This window comes from Gobio gobio (genome assembly GCF_949357685.1).
Source record: "Gobio gobio genome assembly, chromosome: 14".
In the NCBI taxonomy this organism is placed as follows: Eukaryota; Metazoa; Chordata; class Actinopteri; order Cypriniformes; family Gobionidae; genus Gobio; species Gobio gobio.
Genome location: NC_137107.1, coordinates 48,881,766 through 48,901,966, shown reverse-complemented (window position 1 = coordinate 48,901,966; position 20,201 = coordinate 48,881,766). Strand labels below are relative to the sequence as shown.

The window sequence follows — 20,201 nt, the reverse complement described above, 5'->3', positions numbered from 1 at the left end:
CATCATCAATACCCAAATTTAATAATTTCCTTTGTGACTTGAACTTAATCAGGACACTAAAAAAAGTTAACAACAAAAAAAGTGTCAAACTTGTGGAATTATACAATGATTTGTTAAAAATTGTGTAATTTGACTCCTTGCCTCGCTCTCTCTCTCTCTTTTTTTTATAATTTACTTTCCTTCCCACTGTTCTTCTATTATAACTTCATACTGTCATCCATTTTGCTTGTAAAGCTTATTTGTTGTAATGTTGTTTACATCTGCAATAATACAAAAAAAAAGTCCAAACTGCAGTATGTGCAATTTGATCGGTTCATTTCTGTGTTTACTGAAACTAAGAAGTTAGAGATCAGTTGAAGTGATAGTTTATTAACTGCTGTGTGAAAATAAACATTTATTTTAAGTATGGATTCTCATGTTTACTTCATAAAGAATTATTCATGTGCATACCATACAATGTTAGGATTTTAGATTCATAAACTTCATAGAAAGCGTAACAATGGGTTAAATGATGAGAGATGGTGTACACCATCTATCTGGTGAGCGAGCAAGCGAAAGGGACGGACCCGTCTCTTGCTCGTCAACAAACCCATTCGAGAGCTCCGAACACGGGTGCGGACTGAAAGTAGCCCAGACGAGCATAAAGCATTCTAACTGCAAAGGCTTGCAATGCTCGCACTCGTCTGACTCAATGCAGCGACCGCATGCTCTTCCCCAAACACACACAGCAATAAACGTGCGCATCCAGTTCTATTTGAAAGAGAACATGGATATACAGCGTTTTACTCTGCTGACTAGTTTCCAACTGATTAGATTTAACTAGAACTCTTTCCACTAATGTTTCTTTGTAACAGAGATGAGAAAGAGAGAAAAATCTGCACACTGCCATGTTGAAAACTAACTCCTAACAAAGATCTCGAGTTGAGTCTTGAAAGAGAGAGAGATTTTTCTTTTGTTTTGTTTTTTCTCAGAGACTTTGTAACACACCATAACACAGAGTTGGTCTGAAAACAAAAAGACCTGGTTTGCTCCAGCTGAAGCTCATCTATTTATAGCCTCGTGCAGCAGGTTACCTCCCGGGTCAATTTCATTGACGTGTTTTCACACTATTTTCACAGCTGGTTATGTCAAAGACATCCCCATTTGCATAAGCTTATGCAGCATTGAGTGTAGCTTTTGAAAGGGAACATCTGTAAACCAAACCAGAACACATATATATATATCATCTTCATCACAATCGTCATCAGTGGCTGTTTGAAACTTTAATAATGTTTCATCAATAATGTTTTACACAAGTTACAACAGTGTTGTCAAGTTGCTGACGTGTTTTAAATTAAACTTATAGAGCCCCGCACATGACATGCAGATTAAAAAATATATATATATTTGTTTGTGACCAGTGGTTAAAGTGGGATTTGGCAGGTGGGGAACCCTCAAATTTTGTGTTGGTGCAACAGGGAAAAATTACTGTGGGACAACATATTGAGTGGTATAGCAATACTTTTTGGGACAAGAGTGTCAGTGTGGCACCAACTATTGGTTGGTGGTTCGATCCCAGTGGTCACCACCAGTGTGTCCTTGAGCAAGGCACTTTACTCCATGTTGCTCCAGGGGGATTGTCCCTGTTATAAGGGCACTGTAAGTCGCTTTGGATAAAAGTGTCTGCCAAATGCATAAATGTAAATGTACTCGCTCCGCAATATGTGGGCTTCGAACACTGGACACTAACAGTGCTACACTGTAAAAAATTATTATGATTTTAACGGTATTTCACTGTAAAAATGCTACGGTGAAAAACAGTTCATTGGTTAACAGAAAGTTTCCGTACTATATACAGTGAATAACTGTGATAGATATAACCTTACATTTAATTTAATTTTACAGTAAAATACTGTTAAATGTACAGTTTTTGGAAGTGAAAAAGAACAAGTCATTGTGTAATTTACAGTGAAAACCTATAAATTGACATTCCCAGCATTCCCTGTGTGACACTTTGCATTTGATGTATTTTCATTGCAATTTTCTAATCAGTTATGTACCTTAGGGTTTTATGTTACATCTGATGTTGTTAAATTAATGTTTATTGCATTTTTTAAATTTCATGTGTTTTACCATGATGGTGTTTAGTGTTTGTGTGAATGACACTGAGCACCTTCTATATATTAGTATTGTCCTCTTAAAAGCTGCTTGTGATGAGCTTTGATTCATCACGTGATTCTCATCACCACTGTGATTGGTGGTTGTTCGTATATATAAGAGATATTAGTATTTCAATAGGTTGGTAATTTAACATTATTTCAGTTAATGAAATATGTTTTTTTTTTACCGTAAATTATTTACAGTGTACACATAATCATTAGAATATAAACCTTTAAATTATACAGTTTTGAACTGCAAAATATTTTTTTTTTAACCGTAATTATTACATTATAAACCTTTAAATTATATGGTGCTGTCCCTAAAAACCTAAAACGTTACTGCCATATTTTTTACGGTAAAGTTCTGGCAACCACAGCTGCCGTTTTTTTACCGTAAATTTTACGGGGATTTTTTTTACAGTGACTCTTTGCTCCACATCTTGCTTAGACAACTTTTGCCCCCTTTCATCCAGACCACCCCCTCTGCCCCATGGCTATCCGATGTTCTCCGTGAACATCGCTCCAGACTCAGGGCTGCAAAGAGGAAGCTGCACAAATCAAATACTCTGCTGACCTTCTCTCTTTCTTCTGTGAAAATGTCTCTACTGCACACTTTTCAAAACCTTCTCTTCTTTTTCAATTCTCCACACCACAAACTGACAAACACATAACAAATACACATTCTCTTTCCGCCTTCTCTCCGCGGCAGACATTTCCAAACTTATCCTTTCCAACCATCATACTACCTGTCCACTTGATCTCAACTCCTTCAGGCCATCTCTTTTTTAGTTGTACCTGCTCTCACACATATCATCAACACCTTTCTTCTCACTGATACCTTTCCCACAGCATTTAAGCAGGCTCGGGTAACCCCAGTGCTTAAGAAACCCTCTCTAAATCCAGCACTTTTAGAAAACTACAGACCAGTATCCCTTCTTCCATCCTTTGTAAAGACACTTAAGTGAGTGTGTTCAACTTTCTCTCTACCTTTCTCAGACAGAAACTCCTGGACAACCAATACGGCTTCAAAAGCGGCCACTCAACCGAGTGGTTGGCTTCCAAATCCTCAGTACTCATCTTGCTGGATCTGTCTGCTGCTTTTGGCACAGTCAACTACCAGATCCTCCAGTCAACCCTCATGATGAAGGGCATCTCAGGAACTGCACTCCAATGGTTAAGTCTGACCTTTTTTAGGTAGGTCCTTCAGGGTGTCGTGGAGAGGTGAGGTGAGGTGTCGAAGTCACAACTTGAAGAATGACAATGTTAGTCTGACTCTGTTGTGGTCGGGAGAGTCCTCTCTCCCGGGTGGAAAGTTAAAACTGGCTGAAGTGATCGGAGAGGGTGTTTCACTTATTTTTTCTTGAAGAATTTTCAAATGAATTGATCTTGTCAAGTACACACCAATGTTTTCAGGAAATCAAGATAATTAAATCCAAAAGATCTAATCTCATTGGCTGGATCGAATATGACTACTTATCAATGGTTGGTCAGTTTACCTGTCAGTCAGTTCTACTAGCCTCAGTGGGCGGGTCTTGTCGGGATTGAATGACAGTGTAAGTTTGACACGTTTAGATGTGCAGAGAGCAGAAATGATTTTAATTCACATGAAAACTCAATGATGATCAGTACAACAAGATATGGTAATAGAGAGATGATGATTTTACTGTGAGAAACAATGAGATGATTGTGTCTTTACTAGATAAACAATACATTTTCACTGACATACCTGATCATAATACAGTAAATATTCAAATATATGTCATCTAGTCAATTTGCTATTGAGCTGTTAATTTTTATTTAAAATATATTTGCGATTAAAAAAAAAAAAAAGAATAAAGAAATATATAGAAAACTGTGTGAACAAATAGCATTATAGAATCATTGCACATTAAAATTTGGATCAAATACCCAAAAAAACAAACCAAAAATGTACTTTGTTGTTTCTTTATTGTTAACATATAATATGATGGATAAAAGCTAAATTATAAATATCAATGTATCAGTACAGAACCCTAACCCCAAATTCATAATTAACAATAATACAATAGCCTAATCTTTTCATAAGTTACAGAGAACAATGTTGTAAACTGTAAATTGTGGTGATCATTTATAAAATGAAAACCAAAAGCTACATTGAAAAAGAACAATTTATGACAGAAACACACCCTAATGAATAATTTTCAATTGAAGTTACAAGTTTATAACTCCTAGTAATAATTCAAATATCAAACACAAGTAAAAATTGTTCTTATGTTTTTACATTTGCTCTATTTTAAAGGTTGTGGTGCATTTTTTGTCCCTTTTGTGGCACTTTTACTTTTTGTACGAATTACTCCTTTGTTGGAAAGTAGTAATTTCTATTGATTGTTTTGAAATAAAAGAGAAATGTGTTTAAAAAAGTCCTCATCGAAAAGACTTTTACAGGTCATTTACAGGCTTTGCCTCCCCAAAAAAACCTGCAGTTTGCTGTGAATCATTTACAGGCCTTGCCTCCCCAAAAAACTTTTAATTTGCTGTGAATTATTTACAGGCCTTGCCTCCCCAAAAAACTTTTAATTTGCTGTGAATTATTTACAGGCCTTGCCTCCCCAAAAAAACATTTAGTTTGCTGTGAATTATTTACAGGCCTTGCCTCCCCCCCAAAAAACTGCAATTTGCTGTGAATCATTTACAGGCCTTGCCTCCCCAAAAAAACCTTTAGCTTGCTGTGAATTATTTACAGGCCTTGCCTCCCCGAAAAAACCTTTAGTTTGCTGTGAATTATTTACAGGCCTTGCCTCCCCAAAAAGACCTGGAGTTTGCTGTGAATCATTTACAGGCCTTGCCACCCCAAAAAAACCTTTAGCTTGCTGTGAATTATTTACAGGCCTTGCCTCCCCAAAAAGACCTGGAGTTTGCTGTGAATCATTTACAGGCCTTGCCACCCCAAAAAAACCTTTAGCTTGCTGTAAATCATTTACAGGCCTTGCCTCCCCAAAAAAACCTTTAGTTTGCTGTAAATCATTTACAGGCCTTGCCTCCCCCAAAAAGCCTTTAGTTTGCTGTGAATCATTTACAGGCCTTGCCTCCCCAAAAAAACCTTTAGTTTGCTGTGAATCATTTACAGGCCTTGCCTCCCCAAAAAAACCTTTAGTTTGCTGAGAATCATTTACAGGCCTTGCCTCCCCCAAAAAGCCTTTAGTTTGCTGTGAATTATTTACAGGCCTTGCCTCCCCCAAAAAGCCTTTAGTTTGCTGTGAATCATTTACAGGCCTTGCCTCCCCAAAAAAACCTTTAGTTTGCTGTGAATTATTTACAGGCCTTGCCTCCCCAAAAAAACCTTTAGTTTGCTGAGAATCATTTACAGGCCTTGCCTCCCCAAAAAAACCTTTAGTTTGCTGTGAATTATTTACAGGCCTTGCCTCCCCAAAAAAACCTTTAGTTTGCTGTGAATCATTTACAGGCCTTGCCTCCCCAAAAAAACCTTTAGTTTGCTGTGAATTATTTACAGGCCTTGCCTCCCCAAAAAAACCTTTAGTTTGCTGTGAATCATTTACAGGCCTTGCCTCCCCAAAAAAACCTTTAGTTTGCTGTGAATTATTTACAGGCCTTGCCTCCCCAAAAAAACCTTTAGTTTGCTGTGAATCATTTACAGGCCTTGCCTCCCCCAAAAAGCCTTTAGTTTGCTGTGAATCATTTACAGACCTTGCCTCCCCGAAAAAACCTTTAGTTTGCTGTGAATCATTTACAGGCCTTGCCTCCCCCAAAAAGCCTTTAGTTTGCTGAGAATTATTTACAGGCCTTGCCTCCCCAAAAAAACCTTTAGTTTGCTGAGAATTATTTACAGGCCTTGCCTCCCCCAAAAAACCTTTAGTTTGCTGTGAATCATTTACAGGCCTTGCCTCCCCCCAAAAGCCTTTAGTTTGCTGAGAATTATTTACAGGCCTTGCCTCCCCAAAAAAACCTTTAGTTTGCTGAGAATTATTTACAGGCCTTGCCTCCCCAAAAAAAACTTTAGTTTGCTGTGAATCATTTACAGGCCTTGCCTCCCCCAAAAAGCCTTTAGTTTGCTGAGAATTATTTACAGGCCTTGCCTCCCCAAAAAAACCTTTAGTTTGCTGAGAATCATTTACAGGCCTTGCCTCCCCAAAAAAACCTTTAGTTTGCTGTGAATCATTTACAGGCCTTGCCTCCCCCAAAAAGCCTTTAGTTTGCTGTGAATTATTTACAGGCCTTGCCTCCCCCAAAAAGCCTTTAGTTTGCTGTGAATTATTTACAGGCCTTGCCTCCCCAAAAAAACCTTTAGTTTGCTGTGAATCATTTACAGGCCTTGCCTCCCCAAAAAGACCTGCAGTTTGCTCTGAATTATTTACAGGCCTTGCCTCCCCAAAAAGACCTGCAGTTTGCTGAGAATTATTTACAGGCCTTGCCTCCCCAAAAAGACCTGCAGTTTGCTGTGAATTATTTACAGGCCTTGCCACCCTGAAATGACTTACTGCTTTCATTTCATTTTCTTTTACTTGTGGTGGTTCCTTGTACTGATAGCCTCCAAACATATTTGTGCCGTTTCCTCCACCACTCTGAAAACGCTCAAATTTATGCTCGTATTTCTCTGGATCCTGAAGTTTGACATAAGAGAGACCGATGTTGATGTCTGGAGCTGAAGAGAGATAACAGATACACACTCATTCACAAACATTAATACAAATCACCACTGAAATCATTGTTGCATTCAGTCATACTCACTTTTGCCAACATTGTCCTGCACCTTCTGTAAGACATTGAGCTTCAGGTTGGTCAGGTGATCTGTGAAAGTGGCCGTCACACTTAGACTGAGATCTGGAACTGGCAGAATATACTGGGCTCTGAAACAACATTCAGGAGTCAAAGATGCTGATGTAGTGCTGGGTGGTATACGGGTTCATACCGAATACCGGTGTTTATTTTTGTTATGATATTATTTTTTATTATACCGCAATATTGGTATGTGTCACTTAAACAACGTTGGGAACGCGACTCTGTTTGGGAGGGGTCCCGTTTCACTGTTGCACTGTAGTGAGAGCACAGCTTAGCATAACAGCGGAGAATCCAAACAACACATGGCGCGCACAACAGAGCGGCTTCTGTGCGGAGCACATTAGGTTAACAACGCTCACCACATGGATCATAGATCAGATACAGACCGGAGTGAGCGCGTTTCAAGTTATGGACATATTTCATATACTCTAGTGCTCTAAACATTAACCAGCAGTGTGTATGCGCACATATTTCATCACGTCTTCCTCAAATGAAATATATGCAATATAAAGGCAATGATACAGCTGTATGTCTGATCATGACCTCTGTTTTTTTCTCTCTCCGTGGTCATATTAATATTCATGTGTCTGTATAATGAGCGAGTTGCAGGTCAGTGTTTTATTGGTTGTTGTCTCCCCACAGCATCACTTTGTGGGGCCTTTATTAATATAAAAATTAAAGGGTAACTAAACCCCAGCTCAGAGCTTAACTCCACCCACTGGCAATTTTTGAAAAATGCTGGAAAAGTGGGCAGAGCCCAGTGGAGACAGAGGGGACGAACAGAGGGCGGAGCTGAGCGGAGGGCGTGAGACCTGCAGTGACGGATTGATTGACAGCGGTCTGACTCGCAAAGATGGAGAATGACTGGAGTGACGCCAGTAGCTTTGCAACAGAGCGGTCATTCTCTGCCACCTTCACCTGAAAGTGGAGGAGGGTGAATTGTCTGTAGACACAGACCCAGAGCCTTATCAATGCGAGTCGCTGGCTCAAACTGCGTTAACTCCCGATGCAGACGATGCTAGTGAAGCAGCAGCGCAAGAGAACTGACCTAATCTATGAACAGTCAAATCCTCATACTGAATGCCACTAAAAATAGAAATAAGATGTATTTTCATTTACATGAACTGAATCAATAAGCAGCGCAGGACCAATAAGTTCAGACCTAATAGCCTATTATAAACATATTTCCTCAAATAAAAATTAGACTATATATGCCAGCACGTTACAGTATTGTTGTTCGTTACCGCGGCAACAGTGGTGTAAAGTTACGAATTACAAATACTCTCGTTACTGTAATTGAGTAGTTTTTCTCAGGAATTGTACTTTATTAAGAAGTTTAAAAACAGTGTACTTTTACTTTTACTTGAGTACATTTTAAGTGCTGTATTTGTACTTTTACTGCGCTATTTTCCCTAAACCTGCAGTCGCAGGTCGCTATTTTTGTCCTGTCAACGTGATTGGCCAAGGCGAATAATAAGTCCTGTCTCCATGCGTCACGCGTGTGACTCTCGTCATATCAACCATAGCATCCAGCCTAGAGTGAGAGGCATGCGTGCTTTATGAAAGGGGGATGTTGCTGGTTACTGTATGATGACTTAAATCGTGAAATTGCTCCGTGAGCCAACATACATCCTCATCTCAGCGTAGTTTATCAACTGAGCGAGTAGAGAATGCATCCAAAGTTAAGTGTTTCTTAAAGGGGCGGTACACTTCATTACAAATCATATAAAACTCTAAATATATATATAAAAAAAATATATACATACCAGCAGCATAATTAAATCAAAAGACAATCCAATGAAAATCAAAAAATATATTAAAAATAAGAGAATCAGGAGTTTTTAATAAGAAAGAAAAGATTTTGAGTGAAAATTATAATGTTGATTTTACACTCATTACAAGTGCATATTTTAATGAAATGTGTTCTCATGGCGATTTAAAATTGTAGTCTATGTATATAGCAAATAACTTTAATAAAACATCAGATTTATATTTAAATCAGGTTTATGTTTTTAATTACAAGCAAAAATAATCAGTGATGAAAATTGTGAAGTACTCGATTCTGATTTCTGAAGTGTCTTTTAACAGAGAAAACATCCATTGAAATTAAAGCAGTACAATGAATGCGTCTTGTAAAGAAGGACCTGCTTTTTTAAACATAAAATTGTTAATGTACAGCGCTTTGCAACCTTTTTTAATTAACCACAAGAAAACCTATACAGACTGGTTGTCATAAATGTTACCAGATTATTGGTTGCTTTCTCAAATATTACATGGCTGCATTTTTAGTGCTAGCAGTCAAAAATAAAACTTGGAGGAATATTGAAATACTGTTGATCTCATGTTTTTTTTTTGTTCTTACTGAGAATCATCCATAAAAGAGTAAGCTACATTTTTAATTTGCAGGGTATAAGGTGGAATAACATTCATAGCATAATACTCACTACTCACTAGTCTTGAGTACTTTTACAAGGGCTACTTTTTATTCCTACTTTGAGTAGTTTTTAGGACAGGTAGGCCTACTTTTACTCTACTTGCACTACATTTTTTGACAAGTAACAGTACTTTTACTTGAGTATGTTTTTTCGGTACTCTTTCCACCACTGCGCGGCAACCACTTGCGTGTCATGTATGAAACTTATCTGTACACATGACGGGCGGCAATAATATCGCAAGAAAAGCCTGACGTGTAATGACAACTGCATTATTTAACAGCGTTTTCTTCATTACAATGCTAAAGCAAGTGTCCAAGTAAGTTTCATTCATAATGTTTCTACTTCAAGTAACATGAGAGTTCATACTGGAGTGAAGCCGTTCTCATCATGTGTTTGGGGAAAACATTTCTGAGGGCGTGTTGAGCTTGTGGGTCGTGGGTAGTGAGCCGTTGGAAGTACCATCCTACGTCCTATACCATCCTATGATGTAGCTATCACAACGTCCAATAGGGAAATTCAACTGCAGTAGCCACCGTTCAACCTTAAGAGGGCAGCACTTTGGTGGTTTTACACCATATTTTATAGAATTAAAACACTTTATATCCAAATGTCAAAACATTTACTCGAGTCAATAAACAGCATTAATAAAGCCCCAGTATTACAGATAATTAACTAAAAAAAGTTGGTTTAGGGTTTAGTTACCCTTTAATATTAATACAGGTATTAATTCTAGTGTGGAATTTTTCCACAGTATTCACTCGTCATGACAGTAAAATAGGGCATTCTATGTCAATCTACTGCAGTATTTCCTCTCTCAATCAGGTAGAAAATGTGGTTGACACCAGGGGCGGAGCCAGCCGATTTTGCCGGGGCTTCAGCCCCGGATGTTTTGAGTGTAGCCCCGATTCCCGAACGAGAAAAAAAAAAAAAAAAAAAAAAAAAATTCCCCCTTTTTTTTTTTTTTAAAGCCTATGTAAACCCGCGAAATCATAGTTGTCCTATTTGCGCTTTGGCTTTGCACGTACTGCATAGTGCATACAGCCTGTAAAAATAGACCTTAAAAATAATCTAGCCTAGAGTATAGGCTACATTTCTTTGCTGTCGTTTCTTCCTGTTGAATATGCAGCAGGTAGGGGAGGAGCTAGCAGCAAAGTCAAGTGTCTGAGAGAGTGTTAAAGGGTTAGTTCACCCAAAAATGAAAATTCTGTCATTAATTACTCACCCCCATGTCGTTGGACACCCGTAAGACCCCGTGGCTCTACAATAATCATACAATGCGACGACAATAGTTTTTGTGCGCAAAAAAAAATCAAAATAACACCTTTATCCAACTTGTTCTTGTCTTCCGTGTGTGCCTCCACGACGCATGCGCGAGAATATGACGCAGATCCGGCGTTCGGACATATGACCCAGAAGCGATTTGTTTACGAGCAGAGGAAGACTCGCGTGTCTAAGCTGTTGGATTCTACATTGATCGTGCTTTAGGTCTCGGCGTAGTGCTCAAAATGGGGCTTAAGTGTGTATTTCATCGATTCCCGAACACCGGCGCTACGTCATATTCTCGCGCATGCGTCGTGGAGGCGCACACGGAAGACAAGAACAAGTTGGATAAAGGTGTTATTTTGATTTTTTTTTGCGCACAAAAACTATTGTCGTCGCATTGTATGATTATTGTAGAGCCACTGTGGTGAGATAGACTTTGTAACAACGTTTTAAGTGCCTTTCATGGATCTTGGAAGTGTCAATGTACTGAATGCCAATGGAGGCCTGTGTGAAGCCTTTCTCAGCATCAGCTTTCAACTAAAATATCTTCATTTGTGTTCCGAATATGAACGGAGGTCTTACGGGTGTCCAACGACATGAGGGTGAGTAATTAATGACAGAATTTTCATTTTTGGGTGAACTAACCCTTTAATAACGACAGACAGCGGGCAGGAAAAATGAAGCAAACGAGACTTTGGGGATTTTTTGGAAAGAAGTCAGTGGGTAAGAATTCAGTTTTTTTTATCCTTTAAATCTAAAGATCATCATCTGGCTGTCTTCTTTCACTGTATGTCTATTTGTTTAACTAGCTATTAGGGTACTAGCATCACTTGTATGTTACTAGCATCTGATAGAAGTTAGTAATACTAGCAAGTGATAGAAGATTGCTCAATCAAATATAAAATAATGTGATCATCATCAATTATTAAACAGTGTGTAAATCAAAAGTAAAAAAATAAATAAAACGCTTAATATTACCAGATGAAATGAAGGGTAAGTTAACCCACAAATAGCCTAGAAAACTACTGTCTGTGAAGGTTTGGACTTTGGACTCGATCTACTCCATCTGTGTTTTTATTATTATTCTGAATCCGTTCTGAATCTGATCAAGGTGTAGTCTTCAACTTTTTTTTGTTTAAAATGTTGCCTTTCTTTATGAAACTTACCAACAATCAAGTGTTGATAAAAAATGCAACATGAAGCTAATGACATGTTTTTAAAATTAAGGTACAGTTAAAGTTTTTTTTTTTTTATAAAAAAAAAAATCTACATTTAAACACAATAGTATACTGTGCAAGTGCAAACATAATACAACAATAGTGAACTATAAGTAAAGGCTATGTTGACTTAAAGAAAACTTGCAAGTATACTTGCAGTATACACTACTAAACTAATAGTTTACTGAGAGTACACTTCAGTGTGTACTTTCATAAACAAAAAATACTACTTGTATTAAAATAGTAAACTACTACTTAAGAGTTAACTTGTAGTACAGATGCATTAAAAATGAGACACCTACCTAGCCTAGTTTACTACTCTTACACTTATAACTTAAACATATACTTTTATATACTAAAAGTGGGCCAATTTAGTCCCAAGCTGTATTGAAATAGTACACATTGATATTGGTATACTTAAATATACTTCAACATTACTTAAGTATACTTCTTCATAAAATTAACTTGAAGTATACTTCTTTTTCATAAGGGTAGCTTACGAAAAAGTTTTATCCCTAGTTTTATCCCACTTTACTGAATACTTTCCTTGTTTATCAGATGTTGTTTTCTCTAAGGATATAACCAATAAGCGTTAACATAAAATGTATGTGTGACTTATGTGTTATTAGTTTGTAGTAAATATACACTTATACACATGGTTTTGTAGAGGGTAGCAAAGATGAGCTGCAGACTGAGGAGGAGCCAGCAGCAGCAGCAGCTGCAGCAGCAGCTGTGCCAGGATCAGACATGGAAACTGGTTAGTGGTAACAATAAATAAATTTTACTTTGGAGAAAGTTAAAAGTACAACATTGATATACAGTTCGATGCCATGGTGTGTCAATGAACTTTGACTGAAGTCATTCATGTATTGCTTTAACTTAGTTGTTGTTTGAAGCTGAAGTTGTTTGAAACTGATTGGCAATTAGTTATGTGTTGTATCTGTTCTTTTGCATCACAGATGATTCAGGGAGGAGAGAGGCTGAGTTAGTTGAGGTCGCTAGTACTGTAGTGGAAGATTTAGGGACTGTAGAAACAGGCCCAGCCAGAGCAAAACTAAAAGAATACCCTCTCACAACCTTTGGACTACAGAGAAGGTCCTTCCAGCAAAAATGGTTTGAGACATTTGACTGGTTAGAGTACTCTGCTAGCCGAAATGCAGCCTTCTGCTTTGCATGCAGGCTCTTTGGGAAACAAGTGTCTAGAGTTAACAAAGATGTGATAACCAGCTCTGTTGGATTTTCTAACTGGAAACGAGCCTTGGACAGCTTTAGAGAGCACGGTAGTAGCTCAGGACACAAAGCTTCAATGCTTGCATGGAAGACTTACAAAGCCAGTTTATCACATGGCAGTGTAGTTGAGCGAATGCATGTGGCCAATGTTGACCAGATAATTGAAAGAAGAGAATACCTTCGTCGTATCACTGCTGTCGTTAGCTTTTTGGGAAAGCAAGGCCTCACATCACTACAGCAAGTGATGAGAAAGACTAGCAAGTGGATGAGAGACTACAGCAGGTGATGAGAAAGACTACAGCAGGTGATGAGAGAGAAATATAACTAATATAGAAGGACATACCAGATAGACAGCAAGAGGTGAATAGTGTATGTTGTATGTTGACTCTGTGTATATGTATTGAGCATAATGTTAAAGATGTATAATGTTATCATGCTCAGTTGAGCAATGGTTATGCTCTTCATATCCAAAAAAAAGGTTGTGCTCAGTTGAGCACTGAGAGGATGTTAGCCTGCCTTGAAGATAATGTTAAAGATGTATTTTGACTGAAAGTAAAGTGTTACTGACTGTAATAAAAAAAAAAACCTCTTCGAGTGATCCCTGTATTTGCATTAAATGTTCTGGGCTAAGCCCCGGATGTCCTTCAATGCTGGAAACGCCCCTGGTTGACACCAGGGGCCCATTTCAGTAAGGAGGTTCAAACAACTCTGAGTTGACTTACTCTGAGATGGGAAAAACTGAGTTTTGGGTTTCAGAACAGCTGAATTGAGGTAGTTCAATCAACTCTGAGTAGACTGACTCTGAGTTAAGCTCATGCACTCCAACTATGAAAAGCCACGATCAATGGAGCTCCGAAATTATGATTCACCATGGCAACAGCACCCAACAAAAAGATGTTTGCATACTTCCGGGTCAATATGTAAGTTTAATTCTTAATTATTTTAATTAAGTTTAATTTTCATGGTCTCTAAAAGGGAAAAAAAGAATGTGGCAGCAGCTGAAAATAAAAAATAAACATAATTCAATCAGGTACAGCTTTAAGCATAAAATGTTCATGGGTGTAGGTATAAGGGTGTTGAGGGTGTTTCTAATACAGCGTCTATGGGAGTGATGGTGAAAATTAACATCTTTCTCTCTTTTCACCGCCGTTATCAATCTCACTCTATTTCTTCACTCTTTTTGAAAGTTGTGAAATCACTATTGTGAAGTTTTTCTTTTGCTATTTGAGCAAATGGGGACACAAAAATATATATTTAATATATTCTCTCATTCACCGCTATGAAAGTTAAAGGGATAGTTCACCCAAAAATGAAAATTAGCCCATAATTTACTCACCCTCAAGTCATCCTAGGTGTACATGACATTCTTCTTTCAGACGAATGAAATCTGAGTTATATTACAAAATTCCAGGCTAATCCAAGCATTAGAATTTGATTAATAGTTGCTCTGTTTTTGAAGTCCATAAAAAGTGCATCTGTCTGTCATATAACTGCTCCACGCGGCTCTGGGGTGTTAACAAAGGCCTTCTGAAGCGAATCGATGCGTTTGTGTAAGAAAAATATCCATATTTAAAACTTTATCAAGTAGAGTTCCAGCCGATTGCTTTCCATGGAAAAGTGTTGAATGTTGAAAGTGAAACTCAAGATGAGTTTGTGACGTCATGACGAGCGGACCAGGTCGAGTAAGTCTTTCCATCGGCAGGCGAACTTTCAACAATTTTTCCATAAATTTAACAGGGAAGGCGGTCGGCCGAAAGTTTACTTGATAAAGTTTTAAATATGGATATTTTTCTTACACAAACGTATCGATTCGCTTCAGAAGGCCTTTATTAACACCCCAGAGCCGCTGGAGCAGTTATATGACGGACAGATGCACTTTTTATGGACTTCAAAAACAGAGCAAATATGCACAAAAGAAGGCCACAAAAGGAGGCGTACGCCGCTCTCTACGCAATAATTGGTATTTATAAAAAGCAAACTTGACGGGAAAATGTGCGGTCCTTCACGCAAGCTCTGACCCAGGCGTACGCACAAAAACGGGTGAAATGAGAAATGGCGACACCGTCGGCAGATGAAGAAACACGTGAAAGTGTGTGAAACTGTAGACCGTTGTGTAAAAGAAATGGCAATACTGCCTCTCATAAATAACAAGAAGACTTCACAAAGCAAGTCTTACAATTAACAGCCTACACGAACACCCGTTTGATCGATCTGCAGTGTAAAACAAACGAAAATTACAACAGAAATGAAAATTAACACTTGCAAAAAGAAAAGTGAAATATGTTCTGCAATAATATTGGCATGTTATGCAATTCATCCTCATAAATAATATGGTAAACAGAACGAAATAATGTGCAAAACTGATATTGTCGTCAATGTGTCCGTCTGGCGGAGCTGATATAGATGCAATTAGATAGATGGATAGATAGATAGATAGATAGATAGATAGATAGATAGATAGACAGACAGACAGACAGACAGACAGACAGACAGACAGACAGACAGACAGACAGACAGACAGACAGACAGATAGATAGACAGATAGATAGATAGATAGATAGATAGATAGATAGATAGATAGATAGATAGATAGATAGATAGATAGATAGATAGATAGATAGATAGATAGATAGATAGATAGATAGACAGATAGATAAATGTAGCCTATTAATTGTCCACCAGGGAAAGTGTTCATTGTAGAATTTCTTCACCAGCTACGGAATCATGGTATTCATGCAAATGCCTTTAGTTTTTAAGTTTTTTTTTTGATAAAATAACATGACGTATGTCTCAACCATTCAGAAAGCTGCAAGACATTACATTTGCACTGAATTATTTCCCATTTCCACGTAGATTATAACCGACATCTGTAGCTTGTCAGATGCAATTAAATGGATGGAAATAAAATGCCCCATCACAATGAGTAAAGACGCACAATGGCTGATCCTGCGCTCTTAGAAGATGTGGCAAATGGAAGGATTCGGAATGAACGCATCTTCAGACAGCAAGAAGGCTTGCTGGCAAACGAGGACACACTCTGGCGATGGAGCGCTAGACGCTTTTTTGCCTCGACTTTGATGTCCGACCATTTCTTTTTTATTTCGGCCATGGTCCGAGGTTGTGAGGCTACAACATTTATGGCGTCTGCAACCTTTTGCCACTCAAGTGCCTTTTTGGCATTAGTAATGCCAACACTGTGCCCTCCAAACAACATTTTTCTCCTCTTTTCCACCTCACCAACGATAACTTCTACTTCACATTGAGTGAAGTTACATTTTTTTTTATTTCCTCTCTGTATTTGCCATGATTTCGCAACCTATGAATATTAACATGTGGGCGTTTCACAGACTATTTATGGGCAACTATGGGCGTGAGATGAAGCCGCAAAAGCTGCGCTACATTTAGAATTGATTGTGATTTATTAAGGGAAAACTGCGTAGGATGTGCGTGCGCACGGTTTTATAAATCCGAATATTTCTGTGCGTACGCACGTCCTATGTTTCATTCGTACACCACTTCTGACGCAAATCCTACGCAAAGTTTTATAAATGAGGCCCCTGATCATGCACAGGGGAAAAATACCGTGATATAAATTTTTGGTCATACCGCCCAGCACTATGCTGATGGTTTGAGTTCAGAAGCACAGAGAGAAACAGACAAACACAAACCTTTGCAATGTGGCCGTAAAGTTCTGTAGAGAAAGAAAGAAAATAAAAATGCTAATTATTCTGCAAAACCGAGTTTGGTTTAAATCTCTGAAACTGACGTTCATATCATGAATAATGAAGATTGATGGACACCTGCAGGAATGAAACATCTTCAGTCTTCATCTGCTGCTCGATGTCTCTGATTGTGCTGCTGAGAGATGAGATCTGTCTGCTCGTCTCCTCAATCTTCTCCTTCATCTTCTGACTCTTCTGCTCCTCTTCCTCTCTCAGTGCTGTTAATCTGAACGTTTCTTCATCATGTAGAAGTTGGTGAAGTTCCTCAAACTCTTCTTGAATCTGTGTCTCTGTGCGTTGAGCGTTAATCTGAAATTAAACAGCAATATTGGCTAAACTAGATCTACATCAGTGTCTAAACTTCCAGAATTGCTTTAATCACATTGTTTATTTCAAACCTTAATATCGTCTGCAGTTGTACGCAGATTATGTTCAAGATCCACAGATATTCTTAGTTCCTCCTCCAAGCGTTCCAGTGAAGCTTTGAGTATCTCCTGAAAGAGAAAACAACAAAAATAGTGTCTCTTGTTGAATTTGTTTTTATTTTGGGGTTTTTGCCTCTTTATTTGAATTCACTACAGACAGTGGAGGGAATGGATTTTCACTGACAGATGCACCATAACTCAAAACATTTAACAACTTAATCTGATGATGCACTAAACTGAAATTAATTTAGTGTCTAAAGAAAAATAGCCTACTTTTTTTTTAAAGTATTTTTTTCATGTCAGTTAAAATTATTTCTCTCTCAAATTCTTATTGCTGTAATGCATAAAAAAATATTTGACTTATCTGTAACGTTGGAGGACTCAAAAAATTAAGGAGAGATGGATCCAAAACGCAGTGAATTTTATTAACACCATAAACTAAATTAAATACGAATAACTGAGATCCAGGAACAGAATGAGCTCACCAAACATTCAAGAAGGACAAGACTCGACAAGAAACAATTTAAATTGGAAACATTTGATTTATTAGGATACAATTAACAGTTTTAGAATCCGATTTTGGCTTGGGATATTTGATTTAATCACATGTTTTGAATAATTGATCTGACCTTATTATCCGCGGCAGCTTCATCGACGGGACAGAATCTGTGGTCGGTGTGTTTTCTGGAGTCTCGACACACCACACACACGGGCTGTTGATCATCCAGACAGAAGAGTTTGAGCGGCTCTTTATGAACACTGCAGACGGTTTCAGATGAAGATGAAGATGAAGATTTCTGTATAACGTTACTTTCCTGTAGGAAACTCTCACACAGGTTCCTCAAAGCCAGATTTAACGGAGGATCGTCATTTGAAGATGTTCTTCGGCAAAGCGGACATTCTTTAAGTGTTTTATTTTCCCAAACCCTCTGAATACAGCTTGAACAAACACTGTGGCTACACGACAGAAGAACAGGATTTATAAAAATGTCACAGCACACCGGACAAGACAAATCCTCCTCAGCAAAAGATCTACACGCCATTTTACAAAGTTTCCTTACTTACGAATCTCTCAAAGTAAAGTTTCACTTTCAGTTAAAGCTAGAGAGGCTACCAATAGCAAGTTAGCTTTGAAATCACGTGATCCTTCCCTCCCTTCAGAGTGTCTCAGAAGCCGCGCCTCCTCCAAAACACATGAACGCGCACTCCGTGTATATATATATATATATATATATATATATATATATATGTGTGTATATATATATTAGCTGATATCACCCTATATATACACACACACATATATATATATATATATATATATATATACATATATATACAACTTGAGTAAAAGTAAAAATACTATTGGTTAAATATTACTCCGTTACAAGTAAAAGTTGTAAATATAGATTTTTACTTAAGTAAAAGTACAGAAGTACTTGCTTTTAAAAGTACTTAAGTATCAAAAGTAAAAGTAAATGCATTATTTTATTATTTTTGCATTGTTTTATGAATGCACGCTGTTCCATCATGGTGGTTTAAGCCAGCAGGCTCCATCTGACATGCTAGCATATCTTGAACTCATTTAAATACTTGCTTAATAGGTACAAAGCTCTTATCAAAGTCAAAATCATACTAGAAAAGAAAGGTTTCTACATTGTGTTTATTTGACAGGATTATGTAAAAACATATATCTGAAAGAACTTCAGAAAACATTATTACCCCAACTACGCTTCTGCATGCTAACTAACATTGTCGAACATTACCTATGCGTTAGCGCTGTATCCACAAGGCTATGGCAACTTGGCGGTTAAATCTATAAAAATAATTTGACCAATCATACTTCATACCAGTGTTAATTTTGTTTTTTTAGTTTTTAGTTTTAGTCAGTCTTTTGACTATAACATTTTAGGCATCTGAATTGTTTTAGTTTTAGTCTAGTTTTAATTGACTATAATAACATTTTTGTTTTCAATAGAGTAAAATTCAGTACTTGGTCTGGTGTCTGAGAGGCAGCTTTCTGTGTGCACTTTCGTGTTGTCGCTAGTGATTTGTCGTTCATGAACGATTCGTTCATTTTGAACGAATCTTTAATAAGACTCGGGACTACCGAGTTGTCTCAGAGAGTGATTCGTTCATTTTGTGTTGACCGCGCATGCGCATTACGCTGAATCTGTACTGGAAAGAACAAAAATGATTAGTTCATCTTTCGAGTCTCGAGTCTCGAGTTCGGGTTTGAGTCTTTCGTTCTTCCTGTCAGTCCCACAGAGTCTATGCTGTCAGAAGCGGAAACAGAAAAGATTAGTTCTTTCGAGTCTTTCGGGTTTGACGTTTGAGTCGTTCTTTTGACACGTGACTTTGTCACTGTATTGAACACTAGTTCACAACCTTTTTACTAACAAGCACGTAGTTATTTTTTTATTTTATTTTTTTATATATAATTCTCAGTTAATATCAGACATATACAAATATGGGAAATATATTGACTATTCAAGTCTAACATCACAAAATCAAGTCAATTAGACTATTACTCGTTTTGAATCAACTGTACCGTATTTTATTTTTCTCTATTGAGTTATATTATTATTTTTTGTCCTTGTGTTATTAATGAATAAAAATCAGTTTAAAAATGTTACCTAAACCTTTGTAACATAGCTTATAGGCCTATAACACCTATACAAAAACATATTACACACACACACACACTATATAAATATGTATATATATATATATATATATATATATATATATATATATATATATATATATATATATATATATATATATATATATATATATATATATAATGTATATGTGTGTGTGTGTGTGTGTGTGTGTGTGTGTGTGTGTGTGTGTGTGTGTGTGTGTGTGTGTGTGTGTGTGTGTGTGTGTGTGTGTGTGTGTGTGTGTGTTTGTTTGCGCTATATGATTCAAAATGAGTAATAGTCTAATTGACTTGAATTTGTGATGTTAGACTTGAATAGTCAATATATTTCCC

The 20,201-nt window shown here is 37.4% G+C and overlaps 1 protein-coding gene across 3 annotated transcripts; it reads right to left on the bottom strand.

Annotated features, from left to right (window-relative positions):
- Positions 1-3,714: 3,714 nt before the first annotated feature.
- Positions 3,715-18,285, bottom strand: LOC307136809 (E3 ubiquitin-protein ligase TRIM17-like). 3 transcript variants are annotated; one of them, XM_079834088.1, is made up of 6 exons: positions 17,836-18,285; positions 17,180-17,275; positions 16,860-17,090; positions 16,728-16,750; positions 6,864-6,982; positions 3,715-6,777 (listed from the first exon to the last, which is right to left on the bottom strand). In XM_079834088.1, the coding sequence occupies exons 1-6, from the start codon at positions 18,247-18,249 to the stop codon at positions 4,754-4,756; spliced, it is 2,907 nt and encodes a 968-aa protein (XP_079690214.1). In that variant the 5' UTR covers positions 18,250-18,285; the 3' UTR covers positions 3,715-4,753. The 3 variants fall into 3 exon arrangements, with proteins under 3 accessions (XP_079690214.1, XP_079690216.1, XP_079690215.1); XM_079834090.1 differs by lacking the exons at positions 3,715-6,777; positions 6,864-6,982 and having other exon boundaries at positions 15,827-16,750; positions 16,860-16,917; positions 17,001-17,090; positions 17,836-18,278; XM_079834089.1 differs by lacking the exons at positions 3,715-6,777; positions 6,864-6,982 and having other exon boundaries at positions 15,827-16,750.
- Between the last annotated feature and the right edge of the window lie 1,916 nt (positions 18,286-20,201).

Excerpts from the sequence above, each read along its gene's own strand:
- LOC307136809 (XM_079834088.1), bottom strand. The coding sequence starts at position 18,249 with ATGGCGTGTAGATCTTTTGCTGAGGAGGATTTGTCTTGTCCGGTGTGC. Across the intron at positions 16,751-16,859 it reads AAGATGTTTCATTCCTGCAG|AACTTTACGGCCACATTGCA; the intron begins GTGTCCATCAAT and ends CTTTCTCTACAG. Across the intron at positions 6,778-6,863 it reads GCAGGACAATGTTGGCAAAA|CTCCAGACATCAACATCGGT; the intron begins GTGAGTATGACT and ends ATCTCTCTTCAG.